General features: G+C 41.9%; 1 protein-coding gene and 1 non-coding gene across 6 annotated transcripts in view; both read left to right on the top strand.

The window, feature by feature from the left end:
* TEX14 (testis expressed 14, intercellular bridge forming factor) overlaps nucleotides 1-25,027 on the top strand; it is a 143,717-nt gene that overhangs the window by 57,345 nt on the left and 61,345 nt on the right. For all 5 annotated transcript variants that reach the window (XR_011975288.1, XM_072646846.1, XM_072646845.1 and 2 more), the window contains exons 7-11: nucleotides 5,125-5,255; nucleotides 7,813-7,926; nucleotides 11,086-11,209; nucleotides 18,059-18,237; nucleotides 24,083-24,234. Coding sequence is in view for 4 of the 5 variants with exons in the window: in XM_072646846.1 (XP_072502947.1) it covers nucleotides 5,125-5,255; nucleotides 7,813-7,926; nucleotides 11,086-11,209; nucleotides 18,059-18,237; nucleotides 24,083-24,234 (700 nt within the window). In the remaining variant the exon portion in view is untranslated. The remainder of the gene's footprint in view (nucleotides 1-5,124; nucleotides 5,256-7,812; nucleotides 7,927-11,085; nucleotides 11,210-18,058; nucleotides 18,238-24,082; nucleotides 24,235-25,027) is intronic.
* On the top strand, nucleotides 22,833-23,049 carry LOC140530484 (small nucleolar RNA U3). Its single transcript, XR_011975923.1, has one exon. It is a non-coding gene; the product is annotated as a small nucleolar RNA U3 (small nucleolar RNA).

Raw genomic sequence — 25,027 nt, 5'->3', positions numbered from 1 at the left:
TCATGGTTGTCTTCATTCTTGTGTTTGAAAGTCAAATTTTCTTTTCAGCTCTGGTCTTTTCATCAAGAAAATTTGAAAATCCTCAATTTCATTGAAAGACCATTTTTTCTCCTGAAGTATTATACTCAGTTTTGCTGGGTAGGTGATTCTTGGTTTTAGTCCTAGTTCCTTTGACTTCTGGAATATCCTATTCCATTCCCTTTGATCCCTTAATGTAGAGGGTGCTAGATCTTGTGTTATCCTGATTGTATTTCCACAGTACTTGAATTGTTTCTTTCTAGCTGCTTGCAATATTTTCTCTTTCACCTGGGAATTCTGGAATTTGGCCACAATGTTCCTAGGAGTTTCTCTTTTTGGATCTCTTTCATGCGGTGTTCTGTGGATTCCTTGAATATTTATTTTGCCCTCTGGTTCTAGAATCTCAGGGCGGTTTTCCTTGATAATTTCGTGGAAGATGATGTTTAGGCTCTTCTTTTGATCATGGTTTTCAGGTAGTCCCAGAATTTTTACATTGTCTCTCCTGAATCTATTTTCCAGGTCAGTTGTTTTTCCAATAAGATATTTCACATTATCTTCCATTTTTCCAATCTTCTCGCTATGTTCTGTGATATCTGTCTTTCTCACAAAGTCCTTAGCGTCCATCTGTGCCATTCTAGTTTTGAAAGAACTATTTTCTTCAGTGAGCTTTTGAATCTCCTTTTCCATTTGGCTAATTCTGCTTTTGAAAGCATTCTTCTCCTCATTGGCTTTTGGAACCTCTTTTGCCAATTGAGTTAGGCTAGTTTTCAAGGTGTTAATTTCTTCAACATTTTTCTGGTTCTCCTTTAGCAGGGAGCTGATCTGCTTTTCATGCTTCTCTTTCATCCCTCTCATTTCTCTTCCCAGTTTTTCTTCCACCTCTCTAACTTGATTTTCAAAATTCTTTTTGAGCTCTTCCATGACCTGAGCCCATTGGGTGGGCTGGGACACAGAATCCTTGATTTCTGTGTCTTTGCCTGATGGTAAGCATTGTTCTTCCTCATCAGAAAGGAAGGGAGGAAATGTCTGTTCTCCAAGAAAGTAGCCTTCAATAGTTTTATTTCTTTTCCCTTTTCTGGGCATTCTCCCCAGCCAGTGACTTGACCTCTGAATATTCTCCTCACACCCACCTCGCCTCCTGGTCCTCCCAGCCAGCGTTTGGGGACTGAGATTCAAATGCTGCTTCCCGCCTTAGGGCTTTTGGCGGGGGCAGGGCTGCTATTCAGTGTGAGAATTAAGTTCAGGTGGTCAGGTGGGGGCAGGGCCGCCTCTCAGGCTCAGTTCCCTCAGGGGGTTTATGTACAGACCTTCCACAATGGATCCAGGCTCCCGCCCGCTTGGGGAGCCCCTATCTGCAGCCGCCTCTCAGCTTCTATCTCCCAGGGGGGGCCCGAGCCATGGGGGCACCCCACTCCCCTCTCGACCCACCAAAGAGACTCTCTCACCAACCCCCGTCACCTGTGGGTGGAGGGGCTTGTGCTGCCGCTGGAGATCCCGTCCCTGAAGCCTGCTCGGATCTGTACCTCTCGGAGCCGCAGGTCTGGGCTGGGCTCCGCGTCTGCAGCGCGATGGACCTTTTGCGAGAGGTTTGCAGGTCCCTCTGTGGGTGGAGGGACCCGTGTGGCCACTGGAGATCCCGTCCCCGTAGCCCGCTCTGATCTTTTCCTCACGGTGTCGCGGCCGCTGCAGGGCTGCCCTCTGCTCCCAGTCCCAGCGCCCAGTCCGCAGCGCGAAGGACCCCCCGCGAGAGGTTTGCAGGTCTCTCCGGAACAGAAATCTCCCTCGCTTCAATGTTCCGTGGCCTCTGGGTGCAGAATTCACCGTGAGTTGGTCCCCTCTAGCCGTTCTGTGGGTTGTGGGTTCGGAGCTATGTGTATGTGCATCTTTCTACTCCGCCATCTTGGCTCCGCCCCCGGTTCTCTTCATTCTTGTGTTTGAAAGTCAAATTTTCTTTTCAGCTCTGGTCTTTTCATCAAGAATGCTTGAAAGTCCTCTATTTCACTGAAAGACCATTTTTTCCCCTGAAGTATTATACTCAGTTTTGCTGGGTAGGTGATTCTTGGTTGTAGTCCTAGTTGCTTTGACTTCTGGTATATCCTATTCCATGCCCTTTGATCCCTTAATGTAGAAGCTGCTAGATCTTGTGTTATCCTGATTGTATTTCCCCAATACTTGAATTGTTTCTTTCTAGCTGCTTGCAATGTTTTCTCCTTGACCTGGGAGCTTTGAAATTTGGCCACAATATTCCTAGGAGTTTCTCTTTTTGGATCTCTTTCAGGAGATCGGTGGATTCTTTCAATATTTATTTTGCCCCCTGTTTCTAGAATATCAGGGCAGTTTTCCTTGATAATTTCATGAAAGATGATATCTTAAGTTCTTTTTTTGATCATGGCTTTCAAGTAGTCCCATAATTTTTAAATTGTCTCTCCTGGATCTATTTTCCAGGTCAGTTGTTTTTCCAATGAGATATTTTACATTATCTTCCATTTTTTCATTCTTTTGGTTTTGTTTTGTGATTTCTTGGTTTCTCATAAAGTCATTAGCCTCCATCTGTTCCATTCTGATTTTTAAAGAACTGTTTTCTTCAGTGAGCTTTTGAACCTCCTTTTCCATTTGGGTAATTCTACTTTTTAAAGCATTCTTCTCCTCATTGGCTTTTTGAACCTCTTTTGCCAATTGGGTTAGCCTATTTTTAAAGGTGTTATTTTCTTCAGCATTTTTTTGGTCTCCTTTAGCAAGATGTTGACCTGCTTTTCATGCTTTTCTTGCATCTCTCTCATTTCTCTTCCCAGTTTTTCCTCCATCTCTCCTACTTGATTTTCAAAATCCTTTTTGATCTCTTGCATGGCCTGAGACCATTGAATGTTTATTTTGGATGTTTGGGATACAGAAGCCTTGACTTTTATGTCTTTCCCTGATGGTAAGCATTGTTTTTCCTCATCTGAAAGGATGGGAGAAGATATCTGTTCACCAAGAAAGTAACCTTTTATAGTCTTATTTTTTTTTTCCCCTTTTTTGGGCATTTTCCCAACCAGTTACTTGATTTTTGTGTCCTTTGTCAAGAGTAGGTTATACTCTGGGAATCTGTAAGATCTCAGTTCCTCCAAGGTGGCACAATCAAGCATGTACGCTGGTCTGGGAGCAGAGAGAGATTTGTGTGTCCAGAATCTTAGCAGTTTCCTCTCCACAGCCACCTGGCCTCCAGTTCTGCCAAGCTAGCACTGGGGGCTGATTTTCAGATAAGCTGAATGGGCAGGGCTGCCATTCAGTGTGAGATAAAGATCAGCTCCCTCAGGGCCTCTACACAAGGCTGAGGCAAGAATCAGTTCCTCATTGCCCCACCAGGGGTCTTTTGATCCAACAATGGATGCAGGCTGCTGCAGGGACTGCCATGGCCTCTGCTGCCCGCCCAGTGTGGCCTCTGCAGCTGCTGCCTGAGGCCAGAGCTATGGGAAGGCCCTTCTCCCTTTCCAACCAGCTGAAAAAACCCTGTCACTGACCTTTGGCACCTGTGGGTTGAGGGATCTGTGGAGGGCCTCATCTGCTGCTGAGACTGGAGATTCCCGCCCTGAGGGCTGTTCGTGAGCCATGTGCTGGGCGGCCAAGGCTGGGCTGGGCTCCTCTCTGCATCTAGTGCAACAGACGTTTCCTGTGGGCCTTTCAGGTCACCCTGGGCTGGAAATCTCCACTCTGTTGTTCTCCACTTCTGCTGCTCCAAAATTTGTTGAGAGTCCCTCTCTACAGGTATTTTATGGGCTCTGTGGGGAGAGCATGCATATGTGTGTCTTTCTACTCCGTCATCTTGGCTCCGCACCTCTGTCTTATATTTTTGTTCTCCTTTACTACTAAGTTCCTGGAAAAAATAATTACCCCTGTTGTTCTACTTCCTCACCTCTCAATCTCCTCAATTCCCTGAATTTTGTTTTACACACCTGTTCTCTCTGTGGGTAAACTTACTTCTTCAAAGTATCCAGTGACTCTTTCATTACCCAATTTGATGACATTTTCTCAGTCTTCATCCATTTGGAGCTTTCCACAGCATGTTGGAACTCCTTTACTGTGGCATAAAATACAAAATCCTTAGCCTGAAATAGAAAGCCTTCCTCATTGTGCCTCACCCTGCCCTCATGTTTCCATTCTTAGTTTCCTTTCATGTCCTTTCCATTCCATTGAAATTCACATGCTGGCTACATGCACGCACGCACATATACACACGTGTGTGTGTATGTGTGTATATATAGTGTGTATATATGTGTATGTGTGTATGTGTTTGTATACACACATATATGTCATATTCCTTCTCCTGTCTCCTTGCCTTTACCCAAGTGGTCCTCCGTTCTGTAGTGGACTTCCTGTTCCCCTCCACCTCATGGGATCCTCAGCTCCTTCAAAGCAGATTTCCTGACCACTCCCCCTCCTCCTTGAAATAACTTTATATAGTACTTTGTGTGCTTATTTAGGCCCAGGATGCACAAGTCCCTTGAGGGTAAGGAGGTTTCATTTTTGTCTTTTTATGTCTAGCTCTTCACACAGTACTTTGTTTACAATAGGCACTGAATCGTTCAGTGATGAATTTTCACGTGCTAAATCAAGGATTACAGAAAACAATCATTGGTCACATGAGAGAAGATATTTTGGACACACATTATACATATTTTCAGCCTTTTTAAGCATGTGGACAATTTGTGCTGACTTTTTTTCCCCTCTAATAGTGCTTTTTGTTCTGTGAGATGACTCTCTGGGAAGGGCAAAGGGAAGGACATACATGATAACTATGATGATGTAAGAAATAAGACACTGATAAAAAGAAATAGAGGGAGTATAATGAGGTAGTGTGGTATAGTGGAAAGAGGGCTGAGTTTGAAATCAGGGAGCTGGGTTCAAATTTTGACTAAGCTGTTTACTAGCTATGAGACCTTGGGCAGTCACATCCATCTCTGGTTCCCAGTTTCCTCAACTGTAAGGTGACCTTGAAGGTCCTTTCCATTTCTAAATCTGATCCTGTATTTTTTATTGTACTAGTCCTTAAACTATGTAATTTTGTAACTCTTATGTCACTTAGTCCTTTTTCTTTTCCTCTTCACATAATGAAAGTTTTGGCTTCAGTTTTATCTCACAGGAGGGACACAGCTGGCTTATTTGGGATCACTTCCAGTCGTTGGAGAAAAGGAAGTAATTCAAGCAGATGATGAACCAACCTTCTCTTTCTGTAGTGGTCCTTACATGGTCATGACAAAGTAAGTCAAAATGTGCCTAGGGTCCACTCTGAACATTTGCTTCCTGAACTGTAGGAATATTAAGATTATTGTAGATGAGTTATCTACATGTATCTTTCTTAAACTTTGGATGTTTCTACCCAACCATAAGAAATCTTATTCCTTATGAAAACATTATTGTTATCTCTGTAGGCAAAGCCCTATCTTTCTTGTTTTGTAGCATCCCAAATCATCCTGTCAATTATTAAATCCAGTACAAGTTGTGATGGTGAAATAAGTCAAGATATTGTCTCTAAGAAAGATCTCAGGGGTATTTTTATTTGTAACTAGAGAACTGACATGACTATTTTCCTTTTGCCACCAACATCAAACATAAAATAGCAGCACCATTTGGGCCAGCTCTTTCCCTTACCAAATGGCACCATGTTCATAGGAACAACAAACAGTAACTTTATTGCCATTGATTCTAAAAGAACTCTCATCATCCTCTGACTTGGGAGAAACATTGGTAGTATCTAGTCCAGAAAACTCCTCTGCCTGGTTTTCATCATTCTTTTATGATCTGGTCCTATGCTTCTTGTGCAGCCTTATACTCTTATGTTTCTATTATTTATTTTCTGTTATTAACCTGTCTGGTCTCTTCATTGTCCTTCTGCCTCTGCTCTCCACGCAAAAAACACATTGTTGCTTCTGTTCATTGTTCTGAGTTTGAGGGGCTAATTTTCAGAAGCTAGAAGTCTCTTCTCTTCAACCACTAGCATTTAGTAGCAAATGCTTTCCAAATGGATGTGTTTTTGATAGGTTTCTCAGCATGCCAGATAAGTGAAAAGACAATTTCCTCACTATACTTGTGTGTCTAGGAGGCTTATGTAGGAGCAGAGCAAAACTGATTGAGTCCTGTGACAATATGAAAGAAATAGAAGCCTTATCAGCCTCTGATATTCTTCCTGAATACATAAAGGGCAGGCAGCTATTATGATGTCTTGATTCCTAGGGTTTTATAGCTTTAGAAGGCCTATTTTTTTTTTTGAGGTATCTACTTCTCTGTCTCTTTACCTGACTTTGGACTTCTTGGCATTTTAATTAGTGGGGAAACAACTACCTCTGTTGCCTCCATTCCTACATGTATGCTTTGGAGGTATTAAACCGTTATAATTGTTTGAAAGGATGAAGAGAAAAGGATTCGATAACTCTCTGAGCTTATGGCTGGTCTTGCATATTAGTTGTTCATATTCCTATAACCCTTAGAAGGGGAAGCCTAGACAGGTCAGGAATATAAGGTATAAGCAAATAGCTAAAAAATCCTAAAGATCCCAGTAAGTCTGTCCACAGCCTCAATACATGACAACTCAGTTCTCCCAAGCTAGTCACCAAATTTTAAAGCACACTAAGTAGGTGTTTCAGCAAACTGGTTTTCATTCAGTCAAGGCTTTTCTCAGTACTGTGTGTATTGGGTTATCTTCTGTTTTTAAGGTGAGTCAGAATAGAAATAGAACAAGAACCTAGAGAGTATGCTTATGGCACCATTGGGACTACTCCTTGAATCTAGAAAACCTTTGAAAAGCATCTGTTGGGTGTCTGATCTGTTTTAAGGGGGTAGATCTGTTCTGCCCTGATTGTGCCAATTGTAGAGAATACTGAGATACTGAAGAAAGAGGAGCCTAGGCCAACTTGGTTATTAATAGGTTTTTATTAGGGTTAATTAGGTCAGTTGGGGGAGTTTACTCACAAGAGGCCAGTCATCCTGGGTGGCAGCGGGACAAAATAGTGAATCCCTGCATGAACCCCAGGTCAGGCCATGTATTTATATAGAAATAGAACAAAGAAGGCATAGTGCAGGAATGGCTGAGGATCAAGTGCAAGTTCTCGCTTGAGATAGTTGGAGCTTCTTTTGCTGTTTATATTTACATTATTCAAGGTAATTTACATTCTCCGAGGAGTCATAGATCTTGTTTCCAGGCTTGGGCTCCCACCATACATCAATCCAAGGCATTAGTACTAGGCACAAGGGATACAAAGACAAGAAAACAACAGGAGACATCCCCTGATGGCAGAGAGTTTACATTTTGCCTTCCCCATCTCCTGTTCAGATCCTGTCCACCCTCCTAGGGTTAGCCCACATACAGCCAGCCTCTTTCAGGAAGTCATGTGACTTGCTAGCCCACTTGGTTCTCCCTTCTCCAGACTCCTAATGTGTGTCGAGGCTGCGTCAGACTTTTTTAGCCTAAAGACTTTCCTCTGCCTGCAAGTGTTGTTACTGGTCTCTGGCTGTGAACCTTTTTCCACCATCTTCTTGAAGAAACTTGTGTCTCCTTCAGCACCCAGGACAATGCTTGTACTTGGTGATTGGTGACAAAGATGACCTTGCTTTTCAGAAGGATAGAATGAGTTGTATTTTCCTTCCCTTTGTTGGTGCGAGTACAAATATTCATTAAAGAAGAAGGAAGGGATCGATGTGACTAGTCATCATCATTGTTCACCTACTGAACCACTCTGGGTGCTGAGTGAGATATATCTGTCAGGAAACACTTTGGTCTGTGGAAAGTTGACTGAAAATGCTTTCTCCCTCCTTGTTTAGTCTGGTGTGGAATGGCAGTAGAGTCACCGTGAAGGAGCTTAATTTTGCAACTCACTCAAACTGCAGTAAGCTTCGGTTTGCTGACTTGTTGATTGCAGAACAGGAGCATAGTAGGTAAGAGACAACTGTCAGAGTGTGTGTGTGTGTGTGTGTGTGTGTGTGTCTGTGTGTCTGTGTGTCTGTGTGTGTGTACTTCACCTACCACTCTGTGTCTGCCTCAGACCAGATAGGTCAGTAAGCCAGAACAGGTCACACTGCTCAGTGGGGCGGTGCTATAATTCGATTACATGTTGGCTGTGTCACTATGGAATAATCCACTTAGGATCATGGAGTTACTGTGGGGTCATTGTTGTTGGGTCATTTCAGTCAAGTCACATTCTTTTTGAATTTTCTTGGCAAAGATACTGGAGTGCTTTATCATTTCCTTTTCCAGCTCATTTTACAGATGAGGAAACTGAGGTAAACAGGGTTAAGTGACTTACTTACACGCTGCTAGTATTCTGAGGCCAGATTTGAACTCAGGAAGATGAGTCTTTGTGATTCTAATCCCAGAGCTTTATCTATTGTGTCACTTAGCTGCCTGTTTAGATTGAGGAAGAGACCTTAAAAGTCATCTAGTTCAATTCCCTCATTTTTCAGAAGGGGAAACCAAGAGGGCCAGGGTGGACTTACTTACCTAGGGTCACAAAAATGGCAGGACCAAGATTTGAACTCAAGTCCTCTGATCTACAATCTAAAATGAATATAGTAGTACGCAAACTTCCTACCTCAAAGGACTGTGCTGAGGATCAGACAACATTATGTGCATACAATGCACAGTCTGCAAATTTTAAAGGGCTATATCAATATCAGCTACTGCTATGATTATTTACCTCCTGGGCCTCAAATTTTCTCATCTGTAAAACGGTGATGGTTGAACTAAGTGACTTCCTTTCTATCTCTAGATCTATGAACTTGCTCCTTATAAGGGGTTAGGTATGCAAGGCTCAAGACTATCTCTAGTGAAACGTAGACCTGGAGCAAATTGGGTATGAACAGTTGTATTCAGGTGAAATTAGGTGTCACTGAAGCAGAAAATATATTTGATTTTGAAAAGCATTGAAGGTGAGGGTGGGGATAGAAATATAGAATTTGAGATAGGACTAATTTTAATTTTGAATTGAAAAATAGGGAAGGTAAATCCCACCTGCTTTGCCTTAGTGCATAGGAGTGGGAGAATTTAAAGCCTGAAATCTCTTTTAGTCCCAGCTGGCAGAACTTCCTCCTTTCCCATCTATCTCCCTGAGTAAATTATTGTCCAGGTACCAGCAACTGGGATAGTAAGCATGGTGTCCGTACTCAGCCTGTGCCTTAGGAGTGACTCTGGTCAAGTCTTTTTGGCAAGTTAGAAAGTTAGAAAAGGCCTTCTAACATGACATCAGTTTATCAATACCATAGTTAAAGGCATGTTACTTTTCTGACTTTTGCAGATAGTGTAGGAAACTTGGAGATTAAGGGGGCAGCATGGTGCAATGGAAAGAGCTCTGGCTATGAAGTCAGGGTCTGGGTTAAAATTCTACCTCTGACTCTAAGTACTGATGTGCCCTTGGTGCTAGTTACTTGACTGCCATGTACCTCAATTTCCTGGAATAGGAGTTCTCTTCCAGCTCTAGTGGTCAGAGCTAGTGAACTCCATGCATCCAAGTTCTTATGCTTCTAAAGTTACCATGATGTCACTGGTGCTGCACTGATTCTACTCAGGGTGCTTCTGTGGATCTTTAGGAGGTTTAGTCATTGTTGTAAGGTCAGTTCTCTTAGCTCTTTCCAGGTCAAGAATTCAACTTTCAGTTTGACCAGGGTTGATCAGGCCTTGGGGAGCTGACTTTCCATAACTGAACTCAGAAGGGGGGGATTGGATTCTCTCAGAATGTTGATTCCCTCATTTGTATGAGATGAGTGTATCTGGGCAGCTCAAAGTTATCCCCTCTGGAAAGGAGGGTGTATCTGTTTAGAAACTCTGAGTGAGTCTTAGAAGGAAGCCCAAGAGAGCATGTGAAACCCCAGGAAGGGGAATTGGTGCGAATGCAAAGGGGCATTCTCTCTTGGTAACTTAAAAGAAAGATGTGGTCATGTCATGGAGAGAGCACCCAACTTGGTGCTCAGGAAATGTGGTTTTGAGTCTAGGTTCTCTAGTCACTAGCTATATAATAGCCTCAGAGGACTAGTCACCTGATTTTCCTCATTATTGTAACACAGTAGAAGGGTGCACTGAATTGGAAGTCAAGAAGTCTGAGTTTGAATCCCTGCTCTGCCCTTTACTTTCTGGGTGACAGTCACCTCTCTGAACTTTAGTCTCTTTATCTGTAAGTGGGATTAAACAATACCAACTTTATTTACTTCATAGTCAAATGAGGTCAACAAGCATTTATTGAGTTCTTAGTAAGTACCAGGAAAGAAAGACAGTTCTTGCCCACAAGGAGCTTACATTCTAAAGGAGAAGACAGCACATAAAATAGAGCTTAGAAGAAGGGGTGGGTTTTACTTTGTTCTGTTTTTTGGCGGGACGGGAAGATTAATGTACTGAGAACCAGGTTGAGAACATCCAAGAGTCAGAAATGCATCCTGGAGAGAAGTGAGGACATGATGGCCTGAGCCTTGCCTTGAAATGGAGGCTCAAGAAAGAAATAGCCAATCAGAGGAAAGGCCAAAGAGAGGGGTGGAGGGTGGAAGAAGTTTCTCGGACATATAGAGAAAGTCTAAAAGAGTCCAGAGTACAGCTTGGAGATGATGACTATTATTATTATTACCTCATGGGCTTATTGTGGGAATTCATTGTTATAATGTATTGTGAAAATTATTTGAAACAGTAAAGATGTTTATTGTATAAATGGTAGGGATGATCAGTAAAAAAAATTTCAGAGGTTTCATATTCTTCCCCTTGAATAGTATTATATATATTCTCTGGGCACAGTCAGTAAGAGCTGCATAGGTTTTGTCCAGACATAATCTGTTCCTGGATCAGAACAGGAAGAACTCTTGGTCATGCTCCTCTCACCCTTTCACAGAGGAGGAAAAAGAAGTAAAATTTCTCATCCAGGGTCAATCTAGATGTACACTGGTTTCTGTAAAGGCAGCAGAGCAGGCCCAGATGGCAGGCAGGGCTGGACTTCTTCTCAGAGTAGGAAAGGGGCTGAGACTGTGTGGTTTAAATACTGCCAGGAAGGGGAAGGAAGGAGAGACCCTTTTGCACTTCCTTTCACACACCTGATCTTTGAAGTCTTTTCTCCCTCACAGTAAATTACGCCATCCCCATTTGCTGCAGCTGATGGCCGTGTGTTTGTCTCAGGATCTAGAAAAAACTCGTCTGGTGTATGAGCGGATAAACGTTGGCTCCTTATACAGCATCCTTCATGAAAGGGTAAAGAACTTTTTTCTCTGATTTCTTTACTTTTTTTTTCCCCCAGCTCCAGTCTTTTCCCCTTTGCCCCCTTCCTTCAAAAAAAAAAAAAAAAAGAATTCTCATTTATGCATATTTGGAAAGTCACCACTTAGGTAGGTGTGTATGATGCTATTGATAATAATAGCATTTATATGGCATTTTAAGGTTTACAAAGCACTTTGCAAAAGTCTCATTTTCTTCTCACAACAGATTGGTGATATTATCTCATTTTACAGAAAAGATAACTGAGGCAAGCAGCGGTTAAATGACTGAGGCTGCATTTGAACTCAGGCCTTCTTGACTTTAGGTACAGCTCTCTATCCATGGTAACATCTGGCTTCTGCATGCTTAAAGCAAGAGACCGAGCAGATATAGACTATAACTACCCAGTTCAATCTCATTCTTTGTCACACACACAACATAGAGCTAAGCTGACCCCTCGTGCCCATCTAGACTCCATTTTAGCTGAGTACAGTTTGGAAGACAATGAGCTCTCCTTTCATTTTCATTGTGTGTGTTAATCTAGTTGTAGATCACAAGGTACAGAAATGCAAGTTCAAATTCCCTTACTCTAATCACTTAGTTTATTTGATGTTATACCTTGTCAAACCTTAGATAAAGGATCCCAAGGATCCAACTTCACCAGCACCCCAAATTCTCAGCTCTCTTCCTGGTCCCTTAGAAATAAAGTAACTTAGATTGTCAGAAAACCAGCCCTACCCAGAAGAATAAGTCAGGACCAGTTTGCTACCAGAGGGTGCCATATTGGGTACAGGGAACCTGGAGGAGGAAGTGAAGCTTGTACTCAGAAAGAAGATGGGAAGATGCCTGAAGAACCTCCTTTCATTTCTGTAACTTTTCAGTGACCAGTCCTGGTGGAGCCCACTATTTTCATCAGCCAGATGAAGGTGTCTTTTGATTGACCTTAGAGCAAAATTGCCACCCTTACCTCAAGGAAACTTTATTTGTATATTCTTGACAATGACTGTTGGTATACCTGAGCAGATTTCAAGGTTATTTTTGCTGTCCTTCCCCTTTTTAGCTTTTATTTGGTCCCTTGGCCCTCTTTCATCCTCTTTCCTACCTCTGCTTGCCCAAGGGGTCTAATATACTGTGCCCTGGTCCAGGGGAGCCCTCTGTCTTCTAGATTCCTATTTTAGTTTACTCCCTAAAGATGCCTGACTCTGCTCCCATCCCAAACCTTTGCTTATGCTTTCCCTCTGTCTAGAATCCCAACCTCTTCCCTCCTTATATCTCCAGCTGTTGAAAACCTTTTTATCCACCAAGACTCATCACCATTGCCACCTGATCTGGGAAGCCTGTCCTGATACTGCCAGCTGGAAGTACTTTCTCTCTTTTTAACTCATGTAGAACTTTGATGTTTTCTTATGATACTCACCTTTTCATATATTCATTTGTAGGGTAATGTACTAGAGTGTGGGTTTTATCTCTTATCCTTGATTATCAGTTCTTTGAGGGCAGGGATCCTATCTTTTACTTCTCTGTAGCTACCCACTTGCTCTGTACGTGATCTCTTTGTCACTACTTCCATAGTACCTAACACAGTGCCCTGGGTAGTAGTGAATGCCTGTTAATGCTGTGTACGAAGATGATTCCCCCGCTACCCATTTTGCCTAGCAATGCCGAATGCTTTTAACTCTCCTTGACCTTTCACTTTTATTTTTATCCAATACCCTGAACACTCATCTGGGATAGGGGAAAATGAGTTTTGAGTAACTTTATAAGATAAAATGATTTTAATCTCCCTTTGTTTGCTGGCTAATGTATTAACATGTCCAGATAAATAGTGCACCATACCATTTAGAATGCACACACACATGCCCAGAAGGCCCTTAAGAATTTTTTTTCTAAGAATGATATGTCAGGCACCTTGATAGACTGGTAGGGACAAGTCTTAGGGGTAGATGGGCTTTTCAGGGCCCCTTAGTTCCCAATAGGTACATAGGAACTTTCTGTTCTATCATTAGACTTGACTGACTGTATCTGGAGGTACATTAAGAACACTTTATGATCCTCCAATGAATTCTGAAGCACTCACTAGTTTATAATTAATTATGCCCTGCTTTGTGCCATCTCTTGTGGGGTTTTTTCTGTTGTCTTAAAACTTTTTTAAAGACTTGTATTTGTCAAAGATGATGAGAGAGAGCAACTGGTCTCACTCATGTGAGGCCTCCTTTAGATTCCAGGGTGTGATGCTCAGCTCTGCTAACTCAGGAACTTGATTTTATCAGCCTACCCAGAGGAGATCAGGCTCTCTAGGGAATAAAATCACTGTAACCAAACTTCCAAAAGGGAGGTTACTAAATCAGAATGCCAGTTTTTAAATTTACAAAACAGCAGAACTCTTCTAGGCTCACCAATGCATGCCACATGCCTGCAGGAAACTTAGGAATAATAATAGATTGTTGACTAATGAGCAGGTCATAGTCCAGTGATTTTTAAGGGATATCCCCATCAAGGGATGAGAGTTTGAGGTACCCTTCTTCACTCTAGAGAGTTGCCTAGGATTCTTTTTTTTAATTTAATATTTTGTTTTTCCCCAATTGTGTAAAAATAATTTTCAACATTCATTTTTAAAATTGAGTTCCAAATTTTTCTTCTCCTTCCTGGATATTTTTCCGGGTCAGTTGTTTTTCTAATGAGATAGTTCACATTGACTTCTATTTTTTCATTCTTTTGGTTTTGTTTTCGTGTTTCTTGCTGTAGCATAGAGTCATTAGCTTCCTCTTGCTTAATTCTAATTTTAAAGAATTATTTTCTTCAGTAAGGTTTTGTACTTTCCCATTTGACCAATTTTATTTTTTAATTAATTCTTTTCTTCAGTGAATTTTTTTGCCTCTTTTTCCATTTGGACAATTCAGCTTTTTAAAGAGTTTTTCTCCTCATTGAATTTTTGTACTACTTTTACCATTTGACCTATTCTGTTTTTTAAGGTGTTATTTTCTTCAGTATTTTTCTGTGCCTCGTTTACCAAGCTGTTGACTCTTTTTTTCATTATTTTCTTGCATCATTGTCACTTCTTTTCCCAGTTTTTCCTCTACCTTTCTTACTTGATTTTTTTTCCATTTTGAGCTCTTTTCTTGGAGACTTTGGACTTAGGAGTTTTGACTTTGCAGTCTTCTTCTGACTATGTGTTTTGATCTTCCTTGTCACCATAGTAACTTTTATAGTCAGAGTATTTTCCTGTTGTTTGCTCATATTTCTAGCCTATTTCTTGACTTTTAACTCTTTGCTAAAGTAGGGCTTGGCTTCCAGGGTGGAGAGCTCACTGTCCCAAGCTTCAGGGGGTTTGTGCAGTTGTTTTCAGATATACTTCGAGGGACCTAAAAGTTTCCAGTTCTTCCAAGTTGGTATGATCTAAGGAGAGGTGTTTACTCTCTCCTGGCTTGTGCAAGCATTCTTTTCTGCCCTAGGACTATGATAAGGTTCTGTGCTCCAATGCAGCTACAAATTCTGGTGTGCTAGTGCTCCTCCTTGCCCTGGTACTGCAACCTGGATCTGAGTATGGGCAAAGCAACAGAGTTCCTGCTGCCAGTGCCAGCAAAGAGACCCCTGTAATCTCCTTCTGACCAGTTACTCAACTCCCTTACTGTCTATGGGCTGAGAGCTCCAGAAGTGGCTGCTACCACTGCTGATTTAGTCATTCCCAGAGCCTGCTCCTGGTTTGCTGGGGCCCAGTGTACATGGGCAAGGCCTGAAGTAGACTGCGCTCCACTCTCACCCTGGTATGATAGACCTTTTCTGCTGACCTTTTAAGTTGTCTTCTCTGGAGAATTGTTTCACCCTGTCCTTTCTACTGCTCCAGAATTTGTTTTAGAGCTTTATTTTAAAGGTCTTTGGAGGGATTGTAGGGAGAATTCCTGCCTTTTCTCTGCCATCTTGGCTCCATCTCCCATTCCTAGGATCCCATTCCTTGATCTGGCTTGTCAGGATTCGCTCTTCCCTGGGCAATTATCACTGATGTTCTACAGAAGCTCCCAACTTCAAAGAAAGGTTCCACTTTGGTCATGATGTCCTTGAGGGTTGGGTGGAGCTGTGACCTCACCAACAGGGCCAGTCTGCTGCCGTAAGACAATTCTGTTATAATAGTATTTGTTCAGTTGCTCAGTCAGGTCCAACACTTCATGATCCCATGGACCATAATACTCCAGTACTGCCTATGGAGTTTTCCAGGAAAAGATACTGGAATGGTTTGCCATTTCCCTCTCCAGTGGATTAAAGCAAAAGTTAAGTGACTTGCCCAGGGTCACACAACCAGTAAGTGCCTAGGTCAGATTTGAACTCAGGTCTGTCAGACTCCAGGCCCAGCCTTATATTCACTGAGCCATCTAGCTCCCCATATACTAGGGGAGATATCATATAATGCACCAAGATATAAAATAGCATTATCTCCTTTCAAATAATAGTTTAGTGAATCAGAGCTTATTTTACTTTAGTTACATTTGTTATTTCAGGCTTCTGGGGAACAAAAAAGGAGAAATCTATATAGCCTAGAATACCCTATGCTCCTGAAGGGAACTTGACATTTCTATTGGGCCATACCTGGAGAGTTTCATAGACTTTATAGCTGAAAGGAACCTTAGAGGCCATTTAATTCCACCTATCCCCCTGTTATGGATGAGGAAACTAAGGCCCAGTTTGAGTGACTTGCTCAAGAACATAAAGGTGACAGATGCCAGGCTTGAATCCATATCCTCTTGTTGAGGTTTAGGGGTGCTTGGGACCCCAGAATAACCCTGGGTTCTGCCCAAATGAATTTGACTTAAGCCTTCTTTTAGCCAAAGAAAAACAAAATTTATTTAAGATGCACCATATTGGGTTGACTCTTAAGGAGCCTCACCATTTGTGATGCTTGTCTATGGGCCAGATAAAATCTGAGCTAGATTGAATCTGAACACCTTTATGGAGACCAGAAGGATTTTATATACAGAAAGACTGTGGGAGGGATGTAGGGAGGGTCTAGTGGTCTTGGAGGAGGGACTTGAGGAGGAGTCTAAGGAGGATCTTGATGGGACTGGGGTAGCTAGAGGTCAGACTCAAGAGAGTGGGATTTTGATGTGATCAAGGGTGGGAAACAGCAAGAGAGCAATCCTGAGGTAACAGACAGTGGAGGGCTAGGCTAAGTTAAGGGTACTTTCACAGGATCAAGAATGGGAAGCAACCAGAGGCAATTGGGCGAATGAATGAAAGGCTTATGCCCTCAAGTAGAAGCCAGATCAAATGGGAAGGAGAATTCAAGGGGGTTCCCAGAGCTTATACCTCATCACTTTGATTCCAGAATCTAGGACCCCCTTCCTCTCTACGTTTTCACCTCATATATCCTACCCTCATTAACAACCTTTTTATACATCATCTCTTGAAGTTGATTATTTTTGCAACTGACTGATGTCCATTTGTACTGATCCCCATTAGCTCTCATTTCAGAGGGTGACTTTTTTTTCTTTAAATTCCTTCTCTGCCACTTAAACTATGTGTCTAGGCATGTCACATCCTACTTGGGATATGTTTCCTCTTCTAAAATTCCCCATATATTTTGTGATGTTAAACACCTAAAACACCTAAATGAGATAGGGCCAGAACTCAAACCTAGCTCTGCTAATTCTTCAGACAGACGTTAGACACTCAAGTGCTCTGCTTTTTTTTAATCAAGTAAAATACAGAAGTGACATTTTTTATTTCTTGATTCTGTCTCCTGTCCTTTATCTTTGTAAGAAAAAGGAAAGATGAATCTGAGAAGTGTACCTCTTAGGTTTTTCCTTCTGTTCTGTATTTCTTGTCATTGATACTCAAAACCCCTAAATTTCAGGGAATGGAGTACAAGAAAACTTCACAAATTCAATCAGACTAAAAAGTGTGTGTTGAATTACTGAATTAAATGCTTTAAGCCAGTTGTCAATATTTTAAGGGAGAAGAGCCCATTTTCAAAATAATATCATTTAATATAACTTTGTTAAGAGTAGTACTATATAGATACAGATATAAATATGTATTATGATATGAGAGAGTTTTTATCACCCTAACCTCATATGGGCTAGTTTGAGTTTCAGTTCCTGGGAATAAATCAGAGGAGCAATTTGAACCTCCCAGCAAGAAGGCCACATTGTTTCTACTTCCCTGGGGGTGCCTTTCAGTTGTGCATGGACCAGAGGTGCTTAACTTGGGGTCTAAGAATTTGGGGAAAGATTACATTTTTATTGGAATATGATTGGTTTCTTTTGTAGTCTTATGTATTTTTATTTTACTTGATACAGTTAAAACATGATTCTGAAAAAAAAGGGCCCTAGACTTGATTAGCTTGCCAAAAGATCCACAACACAAAAAAATATAAGAACTCCTCTTGACAAAGGCCCATGGCTTGTAACCTCATTAAATAGTTTAATTAGAACATCAGTCCAGTGAGTTTAGCCAGTTTATCTTCACTTGCAAGTGAAGAAGACTAGCCCTAATTCATTGACTTTTGGAAGAGAAGGTGGAGGGAGGGAGGGCTGCAACAGGTCTGGGGGACCAGTGGGAGCAACTAAGGAGGAGGAGGCTCTGCTTGTTCCTAAGGTCATTTATTGATTCATTGTTTCTAGTATGGAGGAATCTTCAAGAGATGGCTTCCTTCTTGAATCACAGTTTGCCAACTGTTGCTTTAAATTGTTATTCACTGAGAGGTTTGGATGAATTTTATATCCTTTGTTAAAATTAACTGTTGATAGGATCCCATCATGCCATCCTGCTTCTCAAAAACAAATGTACTCTCTTTAATAATCAGATTGTGATGACTTTTATTTTTTAACAACTATACTATTTGGTTGCTTCCAGCGTTCCCAGTTTCCTGTGTTGCACATGGAGATGATTGTGCATTTACTCCTCCAGATTAATGATGCACTAAGATATTTGCACTCCAGAGGATTTGTTCACCGCTCACTTAGTTCCTATGCCATCCATATCGTGTCAGCAGGTGAAGCAAGATTGACCAACTTGGAATATATGATAGAAAGGTACAGAAAACCAGTGTTGTTACTTTAAAAGAGGCCATCTTTCAGGTCATATTTAGAATGGCTTTTTTTCTTTGAAGATTTAGTTTGTATACTGAGCCATTTTCCATTATTAATAAGGTAATCAATGTGTTTATATAGAACTTAATATCGCAAAGCCATCAAAAAGCCCTTTGCCACAAATACTAAGTATAGTCAATCCTCAACATTTGAGTGTGATTTCAGGAATTCTCATGATTTTATTAGGAACCTCACTTTCCAGTTGGCAACTGTGCCCAGTAGAGGAAAAAAGTGAGAAATGCCATACACAATTCTGTGTAGCAGCTGGTGTCCTACTAGGTCAGGGGTGGGGAACTTGCCACCTTGAGGCCACATGTGGCCTTCTGGGTCTTTGGGTGCTGCCTTTTGACTGAGTCCAAGTTTTACAAAACAAATCCTTTTATTAAGGGGATTTGTTTGGTGAAGTTTGGATTTAATCAAAGGACCAAGAGGGCCATATGTGGCCTTGAAGCCACAGGTTCCCCTGTGCTAGGCACTTCACCGGTCTTATTGATCCTACTGTTGTAAAAAATCCATATATATTTGTTGCATATTTTCGTCGTTTTCATTTAAAACTTAAATTCTATGTTGCAATTTTATCCCTAAAGTGTAGTGCAAGTCTTTAAGCTCTAAGCCAAAAGGAATTCAATTTAATGAGAAAATAAAGGTGTTAGATAAACTTTTATGGAATGTCTGCAGCCACTGTCAGCCTGTGAGTTTGGTGTTAACAAATCTATTCTTATATCCATAAAAAGAAGCAAAGTATTTATAAAGGTATTCATGAGTATGTTCCCCAAAGTGGTAAAAGTAACCTCTCAAGTGCATAGTGAGGGAATTGGGGGGGGGGGGTAAAGGAAAAGCTTCTAAGTTTGTGGATAAATGAGATAGTGGTCACCTCTGCCCTTTTACCTTTTCTGGCCTGCTCAGCTGTGCACAAGAGACCCCAGGCAGGACTAGGGACTCACCCCAACTGGCATGTGCTTTTCTTGGGGAATGGTTTAACCATTCAACTGAAAGGAAGATTAGAGATGGCAGATTGACTCTTTCCCTTTTTTGCCTCAGTGTTCTTCTGAAATCCCCTCCTTCCCCCATCCAATTTAGTGTTCCTTCTCCTCTCCCTTGCATTTTATATGTTATTTCAAAAGTTCATATTGTTAGAATTACTGCTTCATTATATTGTATACTGAGAAGTGTATTTTCAGCAATCTTTAGCAAAAGATTAGTCTTTGGTGATCATGGGAACCCTGTATCAACATTCACATTTTTTTCATGCCATTTTGTAGGATGCAAAAGTGAGGAGTAACTACCTTCCTACATTTGAAAAGGGTGTGTTGGTTACATTTGTGTAGTTAATTAATTTGGTTTAAATTCCCAGTTTCTTCAAGAAAGTTCATCAGTGTCAGGAACTGCCTGACATAGTACTTCTGTGTTGCCTGGCTCCAGTGTGTCTACTAGCTGATATTTGATCTTGAGAAGGTTTATATAGTCAAATATAGGCCCAAGAGGAGACCTTCACTCCTTACTCAGAAAGAATTTGAGTACCATTTGTCCATAGGCCCTGGAAAACCCCACCTTGAACTCTACTTGAATCTTCCCACTTGATCTGGTCTTTCATGGCCAGATCTGTTACCCTTAACCTAGCCTAGCCCTCCATTGTCTCTTACCTTGGGATTTCCTCCAGCTGTCTCCCACCCTTGAAGAGACGATAGGCTCAATGGGATCAAAATCCCATTCTCTTGGTTCCTGGAGTTTGACCTCTAGTCACCCCAGTCCCATCAAGATCCTCCTTAGACTCCTCCTCAAGACCCTCCCCTAATGCCCTCCTCCAGTCACCCCAGAATATTTGACCACCCCTAGATCCCTCCCACAGTCTTTCTGTATATAATGTACATCTTGCCTCCATGAAGGCACTCAGATTGAATCTGGCCACCTTGTCGATACAAGTGTCACAAGTGCTTAGATTCCTTAAGAATCTACTCAGTATGGTGTATCTTTAATAAACTGTTTTTCTTTGGCTGAAAGAAGGCTTGAGTCGAATACATGTGGGCAAGACCTGGGGTGTCACTATTTTGGGGTCCCGGCACCCCTAAACTTCAACAGTTCCTTCCCTAAGGAGCTTACATTCTAACTGAGGAAGACCACACATAAAAGGAGATGAGGAAGAGAGGAAGGAAGTGGATAGGGGTGATGGTGATGGAAAAGTCCCCAATGTAGGCTGGTGAGAATTGAAGAGATGGTTGGCTGGGGGTAGAGTGCAGGACTCAGGAAGGCACTCTCTGTGTGACCCTGGGCAAGTTACTGAGTCTCCCTTTCTCTCTTACTCCATTTCCTCATCAGTAAAATAATGATAAAAATAACACCTAACTCCCAGGGCCCTTGTGGGGATCAAATGCATTAATATTTCTAAAGTGCTTGATACAGTACCTGACAGAGTAGATGCTTCATAAATGCTTCTGCCCTGCTCACCTTCTTAGTTAGAGGTTCTGAGAGGACAGGGGCAAAAGGTACTTCTGAGGTGTGAAGTAAAAGAGGGAGAGGTCTGTCCAGGCATGATAGAGAAGTAGGGAGTGCAACATGAGGAGACTGAAGACTATAGAGACCCCATGTCCCTGGTTTTTCCATTTTCAAATAGTCTATCCCATTAACTACTGAAATGCATCAGACCTTCCTGTATTTCAGCAGATGGATAAATTAAAGCAGTAAGCATGATGATCAAGACTGAGAGCCACAAGAAGCCGAGAATCACAGACTAAAGAAACATACTTTCCAAAAGGAAAAAAAAACCCATGACATTAGCTCTTAGTTTGTAGCTTGATACTTCATAGGTATATGTGTGCTTCAGGTGGTGGAGTGGCGGTGTCTGTCTTAAATCTGTGAGGTGGCCACCTGTGTGTCATCGGTGCCTCTCCCTCCTCCCCTCTATGCCTCTCCACTCTGTACAGTCAGGCTTCCAGTGACATCACTTCACAGAAACTACCCACCTTGTCTTTATTGCCACATCTCATGATTTTTTCTTAGTCCTCATCCTTGACCTCTTTGTAGCCTCTTCTCTAAGTCTGTGATTCTGCTCTCTAGGGAGTCTCCTACTTGTCGGTTCCTTTTGAGGCTTCTTTGATATGGATCTTCATCCAGATTTCGTTCTAATCCTAGGTGCCCTTTAAGGCCCTGTCCTGGGCCCTCTTCTCCCTCTGCTGTCTCCTTTCCTATCACCACCCTTGGATCCAGTGATCATCTCCATGGAGATCTACTTATTTATTCATCCTTGACCTCTTCTGACCTCTAACGTTGCATCTCTAATTGTCTCTTCAGCATCTCAAACTAGATGACCCTTAGACATCTCAAATTCATCAGATCTAAATTGGGACATACTTTCTCTCCTCTCTTCCTAACCTCCTTATTATTGCCAAAAACGCCACCATCCTCTCATTCCCAAGCTCCTCACCTACACGTCCTTGCTCTCCTCTGAAACCCCTGGGACAAGAGCAGGTGGTCCTCCTCAGTTTCTATGTCTGTAGACCTCTGGTTGGTCCATGGACCCTCTTCCACTCAGTAATAGCTCCAAAGGACAGGTCTGACTATTCATTAAATCCCTGCCTCTCGATATGGCCCCTAGGGTAAAATATCCAGTCCTCAGTTTGGCTTTTAAAGCTTTTCATGAGCTGGGCCCTTCCTACCCCTTACACACTCCTGGTGCTCCTTCGGCCTCCCTGTCCTGCCTCCAGGCACTCTAGCAATGCTTTTTCCATGCCCTTCCCCATCTTCAAGTCTCAGCCAAAGCCCCGCCTTCTGCGTCTGTGAGAAGAGCCACCCAGGCCTCCCTAACCCGAGGGCCACTGCCCTCGGGTGACCCTCGGGCTGCCCCGAGTTGAGGGGGTTGGCCGTTGGTCTACCCTGGAGCACATTTTTTGTCCCGGCCAAGCCTAAAACCAGGCTGCCCTGCCCTTCCGGGGGTGGGCGAAGTGCCCACTCCGACGTAATTGCATCATCCTAGATGCCGTTCCACTTGTGCTCCATTCGGTTTTCAGCCCCCTGATTGACTGAGAGGTTCCGGCCCTGGTTGGACCTCTGCAGGTCGCTCCTGCATCTCTTTGAATGGCCGGCCGACTTCGTCAGCATTCCTGTTTGCGGCTTTTTCCAGACTACTAAAAAAATGTTCAGGGAATTAGAAATGTGTAAGAAAAACAAAAACATGCATAATGTTTATTTTATTTTTGGGGTGGTTTAATTTTGAAAGCTAGCCCAGCACACCTGTCTGGGTCAAAGCGGGGCAGTTTTCCCTCAGTTCGGGGAAAGTGGGGGAGGGGCTCGGCTCCGATCAGCCGCGCGCACGTGATTGGCTGTCGGGAGGCAGTATGCTAATGAGCACTCGGGAGGCTTTCGGGGTCCCGAACCGCGTCCGGCTGGGGGGACGAGCTGTGTGGGGCTTGCGCGTTGGCGTGCTTGTTCGGGGAGACGCGGCGCTTCGCTTTGGGGTGGAAACGGGGAGGGTATGGAAAAGTCGCCGTGAGGTAACAGTGTGCGGGGTGTGCTGTGTCGGGCGCGTCGGGAGAGCGCTGGTTAAGACTATACTTTCAGGGATCATTTCTATAGTATGTTACTAGAGAATTGTGGCTGAAAGTGTATCACGGAGGTGACCACGAGGAGGAGCTGTAGCGTTCTCTTCTGAGCGTGAAGCCGGTTTGTGACGCTGCTTATGGGCAGTTGTTACTTACCATTGATGATCGTTTTTCCTTTCCTTCGGGAAGGGTGAGAGGAAAAGAACGCAGGCTGAGTGGCCTTCTGTGTTTTTGGAAGAGAAGATGTGGAGGTTTTTGTGTGTTGAATGTTTATTTGATTTTTAAGAAACTAGTGTTGTATTACTTTTGTCAACATTTTTGCTATGATCGGTATTTTATTTACGTGCTCTAGAGTGGTCTAGGTTCCTTGTAGACTGGGGTATCGTTTGAGTCCTTTCAGCTCTGGGGTGGAATTCTCTCTGGCCTAGTTATCCATACTGTGCCCTCATTGTCAATACAAGTGTTACACTAGTGCCCCGATATTGTAATAAGTTTTGTCCTTGACTGAAAGAAGGTTTAGGTCGAATTCGTTCCATGTAGGATCTGTGTCACTTGTCCTTGAATTTTGGGATCCTAGAAGCCCTAGACTTCAACAGTAACATTTATAGGAATCTAGAGCAAGCGAGGTCACAAATATAATAAAGTACAGTTTGGGATTAATAATTCTCAAAAATCACTTAATATTCTAGAAATACTCAATTCCTTCATTAACCATTGCCAAAATACTCCAGGTATTCTGGAGTAATCAAAGGGATCATGTAGTCAGTACCCTAACTCCTTCAGAATCAGGAATGAAGGCACTGCCTTTGAAAGAGTCACGGTTCTTCACTTCTGGGGACAGAAAAAGCAATTTCTCTTAACCAGACAAGAGGTATTTCTGCAGTTTTTGCCAATTACCTACCTTAAATTTATTTGGGGGAGTTTTTCCTTTTGTTCTTTTACACACTTTGTAAGAGAAAGGAGTTAGGCCTAAAGCAAAGCAGAAAGATCTAGAAAGAATTGTAGACTGAAGAAATATTTATTTCTTAATATTTTCAGATAAACTAAAATAATTAAGGTTTTTTTTGTTTTTTTTATGTGCTTCCACATCCAGCAGGACTTTGTAGAAAAAGTGAGATTTGAACTGGATAAAGTAGATAAAACCTCTGTTATCCTGAAGCTCTGTGATTCTGTCTCCTGTAAGAGTGAGACAGGGCACTCATGTTGGATAATTATTTCAGACATGAAGTTTGTCTTCTTTGCCTCTGCTTTAGTCAAAATAGAGATGCCCAGAAAGACCTGACTCGTGTTCCCATCCCAGTTTTACTATACAGTTGGTCTGCTCCAGAGGTAATTTTGCAGAAGGCTGCTACAGTCAAATCAGACATCTACAGCTTTTGTATCATCATACAAGAAATCTTAACAGGTAAATCAAGGGGGAAATTAACATTGTCAGATATAAATCATCCAGAGTGCTCCTGTTTTCCTTCAGATTTATTAAAAACAGAACCTGAAAAAAGTTCATATAAAAAAGGAAAATGATTTAATTTTTGAAAAACAAATATTTGTCTCATGTAGATGCAAGGTCACCCATAAAGTTTTGTTTTTCCCTGTGTGAGTGAAGAAAGTAATTTACCAGTCTATCAGTAGTTATTTTTTATTTTTAAAAAATGAATTAATTTGGATACATTTTATCTTTGTACAGCAGATATTTCTTAACCAACACACCCAGATAATTCCACCAACTACCCCAAATACATTTTCCAAAAATACTTAAACAAATGGAACTGATATTATGTATTACCTTTCACTTTTGTAATTTACCATTAGTTTACAGGAAAGTAGGATATTGATAGTTGAATTAATCAAGTTTTATTGCCTTTTTCTCTTGTTTTTATTTACGTTGTTTTAGTCATTGTGCCTTTTTTTCTTTTGGTTCTATTTTCTACACACAAATACACACACACATTTCCCTCAACCCCAGCCCCCCTTTTTTTTGTGATCAGCAAGTATTTCTGTTTTTAACTGGCAATAATAGAACTACAATTGAGCTTGTAAGTAAAGCAAACATTTGCTGACCCCAATTTCCCTATGAAGAATTATTTGTCTCAGAACGAATGCCAGAAGTCAGAAATGAAGTATGAATGAAAATTTAACCAATAAGAAATTGTGTTTAAGACTAGAATCAAATTACAGTTGTTCAAAATCTTAAATTCATT

The sequence above is a fragment of the Notamacropus eugenii genome, chromosome 2 (assembly GCF_028372415.1).
Source record: "Notamacropus eugenii isolate mMacEug1 chromosome 2, mMacEug1.pri_v2, whole genome shotgun sequence".
NCBI lineage: Eukaryota > Metazoa > Chordata > Mammalia > Diprotodontia > Macropodidae > Notamacropus > Notamacropus eugenii.
This window is presented reverse-complemented; position numbering and strand designations above follow the sequence as displayed.